We start from the raw sequence: 16,321 nt of genomic DNA, 5'->3' as shown, positions 1-16,321 counted from the left end.
ACATTCGAGCTTTCCTTTAAGACACAGCGTACTCTTCTTTGCAAAATCAAACAGTGAACAATTAAAGACTTCGAAGAGGAAGAAGAGACAAAACTTTCAGAAATGAGTGACAAATATGATTTGCTGGACCAGGGATGGTCATGAAACAACTTGGATTTAATAGAAAATATAGCTCTAAACTTCCCGGCAGTCAAGGCAAAGAAGGAACCCCATGGGTCACAGAGCTTTTATTATCTGGTATAAGGAAACTGACTCGTCAAGAGTCTATCTGAAGAATCTGCCTGGGGAGTGTTATACCCGGGAGTTTTGGGCAGCATGACCCAGGGTGAAACTGAGAAGCATACCTTCTTGAGCATCGATTTCTCTCAAAGATAAATACCTGAAGATATAATATTTATAGTAAGAAAAGCATGCTGTTTATATAAAATGGATTAAGGAATTTGGGGTGACATCCATGGCTGTTTAGTAAAGACTATGTAGTAGCAAAAACATTCCAGGTTTTTGTTGGGCTCCTGGAACAATGACTTTAGGGGTCTGAGCCTCACCTACCTCACCTGTAAGAGAATGGTTACTGTGCAGGTGAAGTGAGATGATGCAGGTAAGTACTAGGTGGATAAATGCTTGCTATGCTGTATAGAGCCAGACTGCCTGGGTTTGAATCCCAGCTCTACTACTTACTAGCTACGTGACTTTGGACAAGGTCACATAACCATTCTATGCCTCAGTTTCCTCCTCTGTGCAATGTAGCAATAAGATGCTTCTAAGGTTAACTACCAGCTGTTCCACGGGAGAAAGATGAGGCTTTCTGCTCCCGTAAAGATTTACAGCCTCGGAAACCCTGTACAGGGTCACTATGAGTCGGAACCAACTCCACGGCACATAACAACAACAACAAGGTTAAATGAAATGGGACTCCCAGTATGGTGCTGTAGGATCAGCACCGGACTCTGAACCACAAGGTCAGCAGTTCAAACCCACCAGCAGCTCCTCAGAAACTCTATACAGAATCCCTATGTGTCAGAACAGACTCAACAGCACTTTATAAGAGCAGCAAGGTTAAATAAGAAGAGACCCTAGAAGCGTGTGCCTGAGCACACAGTAAGTGTTGTGTTAAATCATAGCTTGTTCCCCTTTGCCCATAGAGGCCCGTGAGGGGTAGAGTTGGAAAATCACAGCCTCAAAGACAGACTATTTCCAGACACTGCTTTCTAAAAGGAATGGAATTCTAGAACATCAGTTGTAGGGAGGCACAAGGTGTGTCTACAATGGTGGAATCTCGGCAGCGTGACTGGCCAGATAAGAGTTGGTTAGGGGACATGGCCCACCTGCTAGGGCTCCTCACACCTTTCCTAGGAGCCCTACGGATAAGGCAGGCTGGCTTTCCGGGCGCGGGCCAGGGGCGGACCAAGGGAGGGGAGGGAAGGAGCTCCCGGGATCCCCTCGCCCCTCCCCCCTTGGCCCAGTGAGTAATGACATTCACGGAGCAGGGAAGGAGGGGGGGAAGGAGAGGGGCAGGCTCGGCGAGGCCATGTGATGCTGGGCGAGAGCGAGCCGCCGCCGCCCGCCGGAGCCTCCTTCCCTCACTCTGATCCCGGGCTGTCATGGCGACCCCCAACAACCTGACCCCCACTAACTGCAGCTGGTGGCCCATCTCGGCGCTGGAGAGCGATGCAGCCAAATCAGTCGAGGCCCTCGACGCGCCGGAGGCGGCCAGCCCCGCCCATTGGCCCAAGGAGAGCCTGGTTCTGTACCACTGGACCCAGTCCTTCAGCTCGCAGAAGGTAGAGCCGGAGGGAGCCGGTGCGCCTGCTGGCTCAGAGGGCTAGGGAGGGTTGCGGGCCAGAGGGCTGCCCAGAGACTGGAGGGTGGAGAATGAGGCTTGGGGGTTCCAGAGGGCTGGGAGATACTGGCCCTATCTGGGCCCTCGGAGCTTCCATTCTGCCTCCTTCACTCCCAGAAAGACCCGACCTGTCAGGGGGCTGAGAAGACAGACAAAGGCTAGGGGTAGGGAATGGGCGCTGCTGGGAGCCGGCCTGCTTGGAGGGGGTTGCTGCGGAGAGGGGGGAGGAGCGCTTCCCGGGGTCCAGCCTCCAGTCCCGGGATCCCCAAGCAGGCCCTCCCTGCGCGATGCTGTTCCAGACACTGCCGGTCCCCAGACCACAGCCTTGTACCCCTCTGCCAGGTTGGGCACCTTCTTCTGACTGGGGCTTGGAGGGCGGTCCCCAACCTCCCCCCACCTCCTTATCTTGAGCTGGGAACGAAGGAGTTAATCCACCCACTCAGACTAGCTCGGCTCGGCTCGGGCCGGTGAGATGTGTGTTTTGCTCTTAAAGGCACAGGGTGGTCTTGAACCTTCTTCACCTTCTCAGATCTAGGGGAGGTGGGGGCAGTTGGAAATCCAGACTGGTGCTGTGTTCTCGGTTCCCGCTTTCTGGGGTGAGGGCCTGGGGCTGCGCCTGAGACTGGGGCGCCTCTAGGGGCTCAATCTCCCACCCTGGGCGCCTGTCCCACGGCTGGGGCACGAATTCAGCACCATGGCCAGGGCCCAGCGAAGGGTCCTGCTGGGGCCTAAGCAGACCAACCCTCCGGTTCTTCTGGAGAATCCTTTTGTTCCTTTCGCCCATTTTCCAAATGCAGAAACAAATTCTGTAAAGACAAAGAGCCTTGGGACAAGAAGACTAGAGATTGAATCTTAGTTCAGGCTCATTGATCATATGACCTTTCTTTGATCCTCTGTTTCACCTGGAAAATGGGAACAACAATAATAGTAGCTACTTCTTCTCATGCCATCTGCTCCTCAGGGCTATTGTTAAAAGAGGCAGTATAACTTAGCATTCAAACTTGAGCGTGTATCAGAATCTCCGGATGATCCTGGCTTAAGCACATACTACTGGACCCACCCCAGAGATTCCAGTCCAGTTGGTCTGAGGTAGAGCCCAAGACGCTGCATTCCCAACAAGCTTCTAGGCAGCAGGTCCACGGACCACCCTTCTAGTAATCCTAGTTTAGAGGATAAATTCTGAAGCCAGACAGTCCCAATAGGTGATCCATCTTCCCCACTAACTCACTGGGGATCTTGGATAGATTAATTTGCCTCAGTTTTATAATCTGCACAATGGGGCAAATAGCAATACATGTCTCACAGGGTTATTGTAAGTGTGAAATGAGAAGATGAACAAAACAGTGTTGATGTGGTACCTGGATCAGGGTCAAGGTTCTGTTAGTAATGGATGTTGTGATATCATTAAAGTGCTAGGGTCAGGGTTAGCCAAGGTCACACTTGGACACATCCATGAATTTTGCACATGCTTGCTGAGTGCCTGTGTGGAGCTGAGGGGTTTGAAGATCCATCATGCTGATTGTGAAATTCAAGGTTCTTTTTCTACTCAGAGCCTCAAGAGTCATACTGCATATGACTGGAACTGGGCAGGGGGCAGGCAGCACCCACCTCTCACCACCACCTTGCTCTTACACCCAGGAAATATTTCCTGTTCATCCTGAGCTCAGGGCTAAAGTAGCCTCTTAGTTAGGGATAAAGCCACTTTGTCTCCAGCCCTCATCAATCAATCCTGGGCATCCGACTGCCTCCTCTCCCAGGGTCTTCCCCTGGCCCAGGGGCCTGTGAGTCAAGTGGGGTATCCAGTATATCTTGGAGGAAAGCACATGGGCTCTGCAGTCAAATGGTCCTGATTCTAATCTCAGCTTGGCCACCTATTGGATATGTGGGCTTCAACAAATCACTTCACCTCTCTGTGCCTCAGCATCCTAATCTGAAAAAAAGGAGACTCTTCAACCTACTCTGCAGAATTCCAGAGGTGCTGGGACATTTAGAGAGTATGTATGTGTATTTGTTAAATGACTGGCACATAGTAGAAACTTGTCAGGCAAGTTATCTTTGCTTTCGCCAGATCTGAAGGGACTTCATTGCATACAAGGATCTGTCCCTATTGTGGACAATCTGAGAATCCTGTCTTTGATTGCACAGACACTCATAATATTGAAAACAGTCTCCCTCTAGGAATGATGGTGGCTCCACCAGGGCTCTGGAGACCCTTTCAGACTCAGAGGGCATCAGGAAAGAGAAGGAGTCAAAAGCCCAGATTCTGGGAGCCAGAATATCCAGGCTCTGATCCCAGCTCCATCAGTGACCAACTGGTGGTCATCCTGGCCAAGTTGCTTTACCTTCGAATGCCTCAACTTCTCACCTCTGCAAAAGGAGAGTAAAAACAGTACCTCCTGGCAGGCTTGTTGTAAGTGTTGACCACATGTATCCATGTGAATCACCTAGAACAGTATCTTCACAGGAAGCACTCAGTAAGTGATACTGTGGTTAATAAAGACATGGGCTTTGGAGTCAGGTCAACTCCCATCAGCCACTTCTCAGCTATGTGATTTTGTAAAATATCATCATCTCTCCTAGTGTCTGCTTCCTTGTATGTCTGGGCAGGGTTGTGAAGATTAAATGGTATCATGTACAGTCACACACTAAACACAATGTCTTTTTAAATTACACGCTAATAGTAGACTTGCAGGCACCATCATGAGTGATCATTTGGGACCGTGGGGTTTGGAGGAGGCTCCAAATCAATTGGATAAATGTTAACATGCTTCTAAGGCTGTTTCTGTACCCAAGCTCCTTCTCTTCCTTCTTTGAGGGGAGAACATTCAGGGTCAGAGTGGAGCAAAAAGTGAGGGAGTCAAGAGACCAGGATTCTAATGCTGGCTCTCCCACTAACTAGTTGTGTAATTGTTGTTGTTGTTAAGTGCCATCAAGTCAGTTCTGACCCATAACAATCCTGTATAAGGGTTCTAAGAAGCAGCTGGTGAGCTTGAACCACCAATCATGCAGTTCAAACTGACTTTGCAGTCTAGCTCATGAACCCACAGGGCCACACCAGGACTCCTGTGTAGCTTCCCATGAGTCCTGATCCTCAGTTTCCACAACAGGGAAGCAGATTAGATGTTTGCTACAACCTGCCTCTCTCCCTCCACAGGTAGATAGACTTGTCTTACCTTCATGTGCCCAAGCCTCCATGCAGCCCTCTATCCTCACACCAGCCCATCTTTCAAAGTCAAGGTACTTCCTGTGTTTGTACTTCCATTTCCTCCTCTGCACAATGAACATAATAACATAATACTAGTAACTACCCAGTGGGGTTGTGGTAAGTATTACATGAGTTAACACAGGTGAAGTTCTTAGTGCCTGGCACAGAGAAATGCTAAATGAGGTAGTTATTATTACTGAGGTCGTTGCTATTGTTTCCACCATAGTGAATGTTTCTGAGGGCCACCACTGACTCCCCAACAGCAAGCCTGCTTCAAGGTTCTCTTATCCCATCCTCTCTGTATCTGTCCTGTCCTGAATACGTTTGTGGGGAACTCTGCCCCAGACTTCAGCCCCCAAGGGTAAGAGGTCCAGCTCTTGGTACTGCTAGGCAAGTCTCCTGATCTTACCTTTCAAGCTCTTGGGCATTGTTCCACCAGTGTGTGCCACACTTGACGATTTACCCACCCTCCCAAAGAAGACTCACAGGTGAGAGCTGGTGGGGGCAGTTGTGCTGCAGATCTGCCACTCCTCTGCTCAAAAGCCTGTAGTGGCTCCCCAGGTCCCTCCAGATAAAAGCCGGAGTTCTCAGACTGGTATCAGGCCCTGCTTCAGGGTTCTAGCCTCACTTGGGCCCTGGGCCCCATACCAGTCAATGAAAGCATATGAGTCCTTCTCAGAATAAAGTAAAATATTCAGGGTTACTATAATAATAGAAAGGGAACCAATTATACTCAAGTACAGCTATGGAAACATTTTTTAAACAAATGTGTGATGTAACACTATGTGTTTCTAAATTAACCCATTATAGGACAGGGTCCAATGGCACGTCTAACAGCGTTTGTTGTGTGGAAGTCGTGATGCGTGTATGTGACATTTCGAGGTGATTGCCACAACCGCAAAGCAATGAGAATCTCTGTGATTTCTGGCGATGACAAGATTACAGGCGCTGCTAACACTACTATGCTTTGTCGCCTACATGCATAATTGAAGGAAATGCTACATGTCAGTTTGAGATGACTGAAAATAAACATATCGCTTTCCCCATCCAAGTTCAAGGGCTCCCTGAATGTATTTATAGACCTCTTGGTCTGGGGGAGTCTTGGTTAGCAGCCCCCTGTGCTTGTAATTCTGCCTGCCCTCCTCTTCTCATCACCCCACCAAGTTCCCGCCCTTGTCCACTCTGCTCCAGCCACAATGGCCTTGATGCTGGCTTCCAAATGGGGGAGGCCTGTTCTCATCTTAGCAACTTTGCATGGACTGTTCCCTCTGCCAGAGCACCCTTTCCCCAGATACCTGAGTGGACCCCTCCCTCGCCTCCTTTATATATTTGTTCAAGTGGCACCCTCTCAGAGAAGGAGACCCTGGTGGATCATCCTATTCAAAACCACCACTCATCTCCCCAATCCTCTGATACCCATGATTCCCTTCCCCACCTCTGTTCTTTCTTTTTCCCAAAGCACTCGCCATTTTTTAGCATCCCATGCAACTATACCACTATTGTCTGTCTGACCCTGCTAGAAGATCTCTCAGAGATCCCTCCCTATCTTGTTCACTGCTGAGTCCCCAGTGCTTAGAACAAAGCCAGGCACGTATTGGTGGTGGTTGTGTGCTGTGGAGTCAGTTCCAGCTCATAAAAACCCTGCATAGGGGTTCTGAGGAGCAACTAGTGGGTTTGAACTGCTGACCTTGTGGATCGCAGTCCAGTGCTGATCCTACAGTGCCACACTAGGAATCCAGGCACACACTAGCACTCAATAAATAAGTTTTGAAAAGTGATCCATTGTAAACCATGCCTACACTCATTGCTATGAAGTTGATTCCAACTACCCCCATGGGGCTTCCAAAGCTGTAAATCTTTACAGAAGCAGACTGCCACATCTTTCTCCAAAGAGTGGATTCAAACTACCAACTTTTCCATTATTAGCTGTATGCCTTAACCACTGCACCAGCAGGGCTCCCTTGTAAGCCATCTGGTGTTATATAAAAAAGGTATCTGAGAGGAAAAACCTGAGGTTCAGAGACTCTAAGTGTCTATTATAAAGTTACACAGCAACTAAATGGCAAGGCGGGGATACCAATCTAGCCCATCACCATTGCTTCATGAACAAGATTCTGGATGGGAGAGAGCCTCACCCATAAAACACACCACTGGGGGAACTTCAGGTACCAAAGGATGCTAGTTCACCAGAAATAGCTGGTGTCTGGTCACGCTGAGTGGAACCACCTAAGTCCAGTCTAGTCTCCAGGTGTCACAGATGGCAGATGGCCTTGTTGACAGCAGCCCTTCCCGGGGGCCTGACTTCCTCCCCATCAGAGTAGCACATAGCTTTAGCCTGCAGCTGCGCTAAAGGAGAGAGTCTCCTTGGCCGCCCCTGGGCTGATCCCAAGGCAGACTCCAAGCAGGACTGTCTTCTATAAAGATAATCCCTCCCTGGGAGTGCCTGTCTCCCACCCTTGCTGGAGTCCCAGGGCAGGATCTAGGAGTGGTCACTAGGAAAGACTCTGGTTTCTACTCTTATCCAGCCATCCAGAGGCCCCCACTTGGCATGGAGGCTAGAGAGCTGGGTGGGGCTTGAGGATGCAGGGTCGGGGACAGAGAGGATCCCTGAATGGGATGGCTTGTTCCAGCAGGAACTTTGTAACTCTCGCCTCCACTGCTCTTCGGTTCCTCCAGACACAGGCAGCAGCCAGGAAATCAAATCCACACAGTGTCATTGGCGCGTACTCACACACACATCCATGTATGCACACGCTCACTCACACCATGCTTGTATACTCACATTGACTCCCGCCCTCATCCATGCAAATCCATACTAATGTGCATGCACACACATGCACACACACACCTGCCCACTCACAACCGAGTGCACACGTCATGACGCACACCTACACGCTCACACAGCCAGGCCTGGCTGCTCACCATTCAGCTGCAGTTCCTTCTCTCCCAGACAGCCAGCGGTTTCTTCCTGCTCCCCGCACTGGAGTGGAGAGCAGAGTACCAGTGCACCGAAGGGCTGCAGGTGGGTGGGCACTCCATAAACTCAGAGTCCAGCCCACCATTGTACTGGTGGGAAAACAGAAGCCCAGAAAGAGGCAATGGTAGCTCTGAGGTCCCATAGCATTGTGTCAGAGCTGGGGTGAGGACCCAGGTTCCCACCTTCCAGCCCAGGATCACAGGTTCCTCCGGCAGGCCCTGCTTTTGGCTAAGGAACAAATGAACGTGAATGAGTGTTGGGAGCCCAGGAGTTAACTGCTCTCAAGCCCTTGTTGTTGTTAAGTGCCATTGAGTCGGTTCTGACTCATAGTGACCCTGTATAGGGTCTCTGAGGAGTGGCTTGTGGTTGGCAGCCTAGTACTTATCCTATAGTGCCACACCAGGACTCCCTACGGTTACCAAATGGAAGGGGATAGCAGGACATGAAAGGTTCTAAGAAAACAAGAAGAAACCCACTGCCTTGGAATTTGACTCATAGTGACCCCAGAGGATAGAGTGAAAGTGCTGCTTTGGAGTCCAAGACTATAATCTTTACCAGACTAGACAGCCACATTGTTCTGTGGAGCGGCTGGTGGGTTTGAACTGATTACCTTGTTGTTAGCATTCCAGCACTTATTTAATCCACTACACCATGATGCAGTGAAGAGCTCTTGTTGTGTGCCATCAAGTTGGTTCTGACTCATAGTGACCCTGTATAGGGTTTCTGAGAGTTCTTTGTGGCTTTGAACCACTGACCTTGCAGCTAACAGTCCAGTGTTTATCCTACAGTGCCACACCAGAGCTAATGGCTCAAAGGTAGGGGTGTCTGACTTAACTTCACAAGGGGGAGATAGAATTAAGTTCAATAGCCCAAGGCTAATTCCTACGAGGTCAGGCATGCCTCCTTTGACCCACCTTTTTACTTACACTGATAGCAGTCATCCCTCCCATAACACTTTGTTCATCACTGCTGAGTTCAAGAACTAATTCCCTGCAATGGTCATACAAAACTCACCACAAGTATCAACCAGGGGTGCAAAGCTGTGTGTGTGTGTGTATGTGTGTATGTGTATGTGTATAATAACAGAGGTGCTGGGACTTCATCCTTGTCAGTGTTGACCTTGGAGTAGATTACCTTCCTCATTTTTCAGAAACTGAGGATCAGAGAGGTTAAGTGACTTGCACAGTGTCACCTAGCAAATAAGCAGGAGAACCAGCTTTCAAACCCAGGTTTGTCTGCTTCCAAAACCTGGTCCAACGTGAGTAGCTGAGATTTATTGCCCCTACCATGTATCGCGTAGTGGTTACGAATTGGGCTGTGAACCGCAAGGTCAGCAGTTCGAAACTACCAGCTGTTCCGTGGGAGAAAGATGAGGCTTTTTGTTCCCATAAAGATTTACAGCTTTGGAAACCCTGTACAGGGTCGTTATGAGTCGGAACCGACTCCATGGCACATTACAACAATAAAAATGTGCCAGGCAATATGCCAACTGGACTAATGCATTGGCCTCACAATGACTCTCTAAGAAAACTGCTAGTAGGACTCCCAGTGGACAGGTGAAGAAACTGAGGCACACAGAAGTAATGCTTCCTATCCAAGTCATCCAGCACATAAGTGGTAGAACTGGGACTAGAACTGAGGCAGCCTGGCATTTTGCCCAAGGCACTGACATGACACCATGCTGCCTTTTCTGGGTGCTGAACTCCTGCATCCAGATGAAAGTGTGGATGCCCAGCCACAGTGCTGCTGTCCTGGGTGTGTGGGGACATCGATGCTCAAGAAGAACGGGCTCTGAACCCTCTCAGGGATGCCCTCCCTTCCCTGGCACTGGAGCAGGCAGGTAGAGAGGGGAGTGTGGGAGTGGAGTTGCTTGCTATCTTGTTGCGGAAACTTGGACACATCTGTCCCCCTTCCTGAGTCTTAGTCCACAAGTAGGGACCTGTGTTCTCTAACAGGTCTTCCTGCTCATATGTGTTGGTCTTGATCAGAAGCATGCCACAGCCTGAATGTCTTCCACTAGCTCCTATTACCTAGCGGTTTGTCTGGGACCTCCTAGAGACATAGAGAAGGAGCAGGGCCAGCAATTCTTGAAAAGGAGGCAGTCTTCAGAGCAGAGAGCATTGGTCTGGGAGTCAGGAGCCGTTGCTTGCAGTCTTAGCTCTGATGCTGGATTGCTGTGTGGCTTTGGGTAAGTTACTTGCTTTCTCTGGGCTTTGGTAGTCTCATCAAGAAAAATAAGGGAGATGGTTTCCCTGTTCTATCATCCTCTCAGGGGCTACTGTGAACATCCAACCAGGCAACCAAATAGGGAGGTGCTTTGGTGCAATAAAAGGTTAGACTGATAAGGGCCAATTTTTCTTTTTCTTTTTTGTTGTTGCACCTCACCTTGTTTTCCCAAATAATATCAGAAATTTAACTATTGATGTGTGGTGCTGTAGGATAAGCACTGGACCACAAGGTTGGTTTGAAGCACAATGTTAGCAGTTCAAACTCACCAACCACTCCTTGGAAACCCTATAGAGGGTCACTATGAGTTGGAACCGACTCAATGGCACTTAACTGAACATGGTGATTACAAAGATTTCTGTGAATTTCCTGGTCATCTCCACCTCTGGAAGCCAGGTTGAGTGTCCAGTTATGATTTTGATCATTGTGAATCGAGTGCCAGACACTGACTGGGTTGATACTATTAACCCGTCTCTCTCCCTGCCCCCATTTTGCAAATAAGGAAGCTAAGGCTCAGAGAGGTTAAGACATCTGCTCAAACCCACACAGCAGAGCCAGGAATTCAGACCCAGGTGTGTCCCACTGTAGGACATACCCATCAATCGGCACTGCCCCTGTCCCCAGAACAGAGCCGTGGTCCCCACCACCTGGTACATGCCCCTGAGAGACACCCCTTCCCCAAGTGCCCAGGAATGGGCTGAAAGCAACAGTGTCCCCTCCTGTGTGTGATCTCTGACCTCCCTTCCCGCACGCCCCCGCCCTGCCTGGGCAGAGTGTCCCCGTATGTCCGCCCGCCTTCCCCTCTCTGACCCTGGCGCCTGCAGGTGCGGCTGGTGATCGCTGAGAAGGGCCTGGCATGTGAGGAGAGGGACGTGAGCCTGCCCCAGAGCGAGCACAAGGAGCCCTGGTTCATGCGGCTCAACCTGGGCGAGGAGGTGCCCGTCATCATCCACCGCGACAACATCATCAGCGACTACGACCAAATCATCGACTACGTGGAGCGCACCTTCACAGGAGGTACACAACAACCCCCAGGCCCAGGGGAGCCCGGGGACATGGACAGGGCTCAGACTTCCCCAGAAGAAACCAGGGGCGACAGGCAGGGGTCAGCTCTGTCCCCCAAGAACAGCTTGGCTTCAGACATTGCCAAAGGTCTTCAGGGGCATTCCCAGGTATTCCCTAGGAGCAACCCTCAGGGACCCCTCAAGCATAAGCAGGATCCAGACCCCCTTTCCATGTCTCAACAGACAGAGTCCAGTCCTCTGAGACCCTGTAAGCGTAGACAGAGCCAGAAACTCCCCCAGAAACCTCATGGCCATGAGTCCATGTGCTCCTAAAACCCACAGACACCCCAGAATCCCACAGACACAGGTAGGCTCAGATACCCTGGAAACTAGCAGACATAAGTAGGGCTCAGAACCCCACAAACATGAAAAGGGTCCAGATAACCCATAATGCCTGACATGGACAGGACCCACATGAACAGAGTTCATAACCTCCATGTCCTCCATGTCCTCACAGATGGAAAGCCTTGCCCGGGTCCTGCAGGTCAGTTAACGGAAGATCCGGACTGGCCCCAGAGCTCAGGCACCTCCCTTTATCCTCCCTGCCTCTCTTTGGCCCTGCTTAGCTCCCACTTTGTGCCAGACACCAGGACCCCAACAGCCTCGGCCATCCCTCTGGGGCTGTCCCTCTGCAGATAGCACCAACAGGGGAGTTAGAAACCAACACTGAAAAATCAAGGAGGATTTTAAACATCCAGGTTTCTCTTGCAATCTAGAAACACTAGGTCTCAACTTACACTTGGCCACAAGTCTGACGCTGAGGGCAACTGCCCGGAAGAGAGACAGCTTGACAGAGCCTGAGTGAGGAGAGGTGGGGAGGGGACTAAATCACACAGAACCCCATCACAATGGCAGAGTGGGGACTTTCCCTCCAGAAGCCTGGGAAAGGGGTTCAGCAAGGAGGGATCTGGCCTCAGTGTATCAGGGGCAGGGTGAGGCCGGGCCCACCGCCCATCGCCCACCCCAGCCCAGCCCCTGGCGATGCCCCACAGAGCACGTGCTGGCCCTGATGCCCGAGGCTGGCAGCCCGCTGCATGCGAGGGTGGTGCAGTACCGCGAACTGCTGGATGCACTGCCCATGGACGCCTACACACACGGCTGCATCCTACACCCTGAGCTCACCACCGACTCCATGATCCCAAAGTACGCCACGGCTGAGATCCGCAGTGAGTGCTTTGGGGGAGGCCAGTTGGGCATGGCGGGCCTCTCCCTAACTGGGTCTTCACTGCCCTCTGTTCTCCTTCAATGGGAGTTCTCCCTCCACCTCTGCTTCTCTTTCACCCTCTACTCCTCCTCTTTCTCTTTCTCTCCTTCTGACTGTGTCTGTCTTTTTCTGTCTCTCTTCCTTCATCTCAGCGTCTCTGGATGTGTCTCTCCCTCTTTGATTCAGTGGTAGGAGAGGGCATAGTGTGTCTGGGGAACTGAAAGTTCACTGTGGTAGTGTGAGTCTGTAGAGTCATTTTAGCCAAAGAACAATGGAGACGCCCTGATGGGGAAGCATTTTACTACGATCATTTTTCCAACCAAGAGAAGAATGGGTGGGGCAGGTAGGAGGTCCAGGCTGTTGCCTAGGTGAGCAATCATAATGGTCAAGACGAGGTGATTCCCAGAGTTCTTTGAGAGGCTGGAGTTGCTTCTCCCCTCATCCTGGTGTGAGTGGAAATCTAGTGTGGGCCCAGCTGGGGTGAGCAGGGGGAGACTCACAGAGAGCAGAAAATACAGAAGTCATCCTGAAGTAGGCCCCCACCCAAATCCATCCAAGGTCTTGCCTTGGTTTGTCCTGCCCTCCTGCAGTGTGAACAGAGCCCCATGTGACTGGCAAAAGAGAAAATGCTCCCTTGACCTTCACATTCATAAAACATCAGTGAGACTTAATATAGCCTTAGAGCCAAAAGAGCTAGAAATGTGCTTCTTGAGAGCGCTATCAGGCCAGGAGATAGGCGGTGGATAATGAGGTGACAAAGAACAGAAGCTGACCCCTGTGTGTGCAGAGGAGAGCTGTTTCATAGGGTTTTCAAGGCTATGACCTTTTGGAAGGAGGTCAGTAGGCCCATCTTTTGAGGTTTGAACCCCCAACATTTCAGCTAGTAGTTGAATGAACACTTAATAATTTGAGCCTCCCAGAGATTCCAATGAGAAAGATTCAGAGAAAAAACCAACAAGACCTGGGACTGATCTGATGTGGGGAGGGAGGACACCTCCCAGGCATCTGGCGTGGTTGAGTGTGGGGGCAGGAGGTGCTACAACTTAGGGTGGACACAGGAGGAATAGCAGGGAAGATGATGAAGTAAGTTGGACCAGAATGAGTTTGAGGAGCCTAGGGGATGTCCAGGATCCCAGAGGAGAGGGTAGCATGGGATTGATTTTGCCACAGACTTGACCCACATATTCCTAATTTACTGTCCAGGAATCTCAGAGAAAGCCTGCCCTACTCAGACCCTGGGATTTTATCCCAGTTCCTGATTTCCCCTCCTTTAAGAACCCATTGCTTACAGTAGACTTTCAAAGTAAATTTATAAGATATTGCCTTTCTCTTGTTGCATTGGTTTCCTAGGGCTGCTTTAATGTAGACAAAAACTCGTGACTTATTAGAAGACAAATGATGTCATAGTTCTGAAGGTTGTTCTTATGTCATTGGTAGGTGCCTTCAAGTTAGTTGTGACCAGAGCAATTCTATGCACAAGACTACCTAGTCCTGCACCATCCTCACACTTGTTAGGTTTGAGACCATTGCTGCTGCCACTGGGTCAATCCGTCTCAGTGGGGTCTTCCTCTTTTTGGCTGACCCTCCATTTTTCTAAGCATGATGTCCTTCTCCAGGGACTGTTGCTCCTGACAATATGTCCAAAGTACAAGAGATGAAGTATTGCTGTCTCGTTTCTAAGGCGTGTCCTGGCTATACCTCTTTCTAGACAGATGGTTTGTTATGCTGGTACTTCAAATATTCAAAAGTCCATGGTACTTTCAATATTCTTTGCCAATACCATAACTCAATGCATCAATTCTTCTTTGGTCTTCCTTATTCACTGTCCAACTTTCTAAGCATATGTGGTAACTGAAAATACCAAGGCTTGGGGTCAGCGCACCTTAGTTCTCAAACTGCTATCTTTGCTCTTGAACACTTTAAAGAAATCTTTTGCAGCAGATTTGCCTAAAGCAATATGTCATTTGATTTCTTTCTTTAAAAAAAATATATTATAGGGACAGGCAACTTAGGAATTGGCTACCTAAATTGTGCGGGGGTGGGGGATGGGGGGAGGGAGCTATAAAGGCATGAAGTGGCTGGCTTACAAGTTTTCAAGAGGGAGTTTAGTTTCAGAGTGTGCACGGGAAGGTAGAATCCCCAATGAATAGTTTTTATCTAATCTAGACAGGTCTGATGAAAGGAGATGGGGATAAGATTCTTATGGTTCAATAATGAGTAATTGTTATCATGACTAATTGCAATTGTCACAACTATAAAGTTAGAAGTTCTGTAACATAAAGGGAGGAGTAGTTAATTCAACATTCCAAGAACAGAGGATCCTAGGACCATCAAGAGAGAAGAGCATGAGCAGAATGTGGGACCCTATCCGGAGAAGCAGTGACACCAGAGATGGAGGCAGAGATGAGGACATGGAGAGAGGGAGAAGCTGATAACTCTAGACTCATGGAAAAAGAAAGGCTGTGTGCTGGCAGCCAGGAGATAGTCTTTCAGAATGTGCCCTTTGGTTGTTTAAATAATTATATATTCTGGAGTGTTTTTGTGTACATAAACACACACACACACACACAAACAGGGAATAGAAGCAAATACTGTTGCTTCTATTAATGATGCAAGGAGGGGATTGTAATCATTGCAATGAAATGTAATACAATAGGATAAGTGCAAAACTGATATTCTCCCATGTAAATGTTCACTCAATTCACAATAAAAGCTTTAAAAAATATATTATAGAGTCTCTTTATTAAGTTTTAAACAGGAATGAAAACAGGAGCAGACAAACATAGATCACGCAGGCAAGGGAAATCATCGCTATGACACCATGATGAGTTTTCCCCATTATTTGATTTCTTGACTGCAGCTTCCTTCAGCGTTGATTGTGGTGGGTCCAAGCAAAATGAAGTCTTTGACAAATTCAATTTTTCTCCTTTTATCATGATGTTATTTATTGGCTCAGTTGTGAGGATTTTTTGTTTTCTTTACATTGAGGTGCAATCCATACTGGAGGCTGTAGTGTTTGATCTTCACCAGTAAGTATTTCAAGTCCTCTTCACTTCTAGTAAGCAACTTTGTATCAGCTACATATCTCAAGTTGTTAATGAATCTTCTTCCAATCCTGATGCCACATTCTTCTTCATGTAATCCAGCTTCTCAGGTTATTTGCTAAGTATATACATTAAATAAGTATGGTGAAAGAACACAACCTTGGTGCATTCAGTATCTCCTTTTTCTGTTTGAACTACTGTCTCTTAGTCTGTTTACAGGTTCCTCATGAGCACAATTAAGTGTTTTGGAATTCCCATTCTTCACAATGTTATCCATAGTTTGTTGTGATCTACACAGTTGAGTGTCTGCATATTCAATAAAGCACAAGTAAACATCTTTCTGGTACTCTCTACTTTCAGCCAAGATCCATCCGATGTCAGCAGTGGTATCCCTCAATTCATGTCTTTTGAATCTAACTTGACTTTCTCCCTGTGAATGTACTGCTGCAATCATTTTTGGATTATCTTCAGTAACATTTATTTGTATGATATTAATGATATTGTTTGATGACTTCTGCATTTAGTTGGTTCACCATTCTTTGAAATGGGCACAAATATGGATCTTTCCCAATCATTTGACAAGGTCTTGCACATTTCTTGACATAGACAAGTGAGTGCCTCCAGTGTTGCATCAGTTTGTTGAAACATTTCACTTCTATTCCTTTAATTTCAAGAGCCTTGTTTTCTGCCAATGCCTTCAGTGGAGCTTGGACTTCTCCCTTCAGTACAGTTGGTTCTTGATCATATACTACCTCTTGAAA

General features: G+C 48.6%; 1 protein-coding gene across 5 annotated transcripts in view; it reads left to right on the top strand.

Annotated features, from left to right (window-relative positions):
• The first annotated feature begins 1,522 nt into the window (after window positions 1–1,522).
• Window positions 1,523–16,321, top strand: part of GDAP1L1 (ganglioside induced differentiation associated protein 1-like 1) — a 28,862-nt gene continuing 14,063 nt past the window's right edge. Inside the window, exons 1-4 of one of the 5 annotated variants that reach the window (XM_006839277.1) lie at window positions 1,669–1,718; window positions 1,757–1,781; window positions 11,073–11,265; window positions 12,305–12,478. In XM_006839277.1, the coding sequence (XP_006839340.1) occupies window positions 1,669–1,718; window positions 1,757–1,781; window positions 11,073–11,265; window positions 12,305–12,478 (442 nt within the window). Of the gene's footprint in view, window positions 1,782–11,062; window positions 11,266–12,304; window positions 12,479–16,321 lie in introns of all 5 variants that reach the window. The other 4 variants (XM_006839275.1, XM_006839276.1, XM_006839279.1 and 1 more) reach the window with 4 other exon arrangements.

The sequence above is a fragment of the Chrysochloris asiatica genome, unplaced genomic scaffold (assembly GCF_000296735.1).
Source record: "Chrysochloris asiatica unplaced genomic scaffold, ChrAsi1.0 scaffold00023, whole genome shotgun sequence".
Lineage (NCBI taxonomy): Eukaryota > Metazoa > Chordata > Mammalia > Afrosoricida > Chrysochloridae > Chrysochloris > Chrysochloris asiatica.
This window is presented reverse-complemented; position numbering and strand designations above follow the sequence as displayed.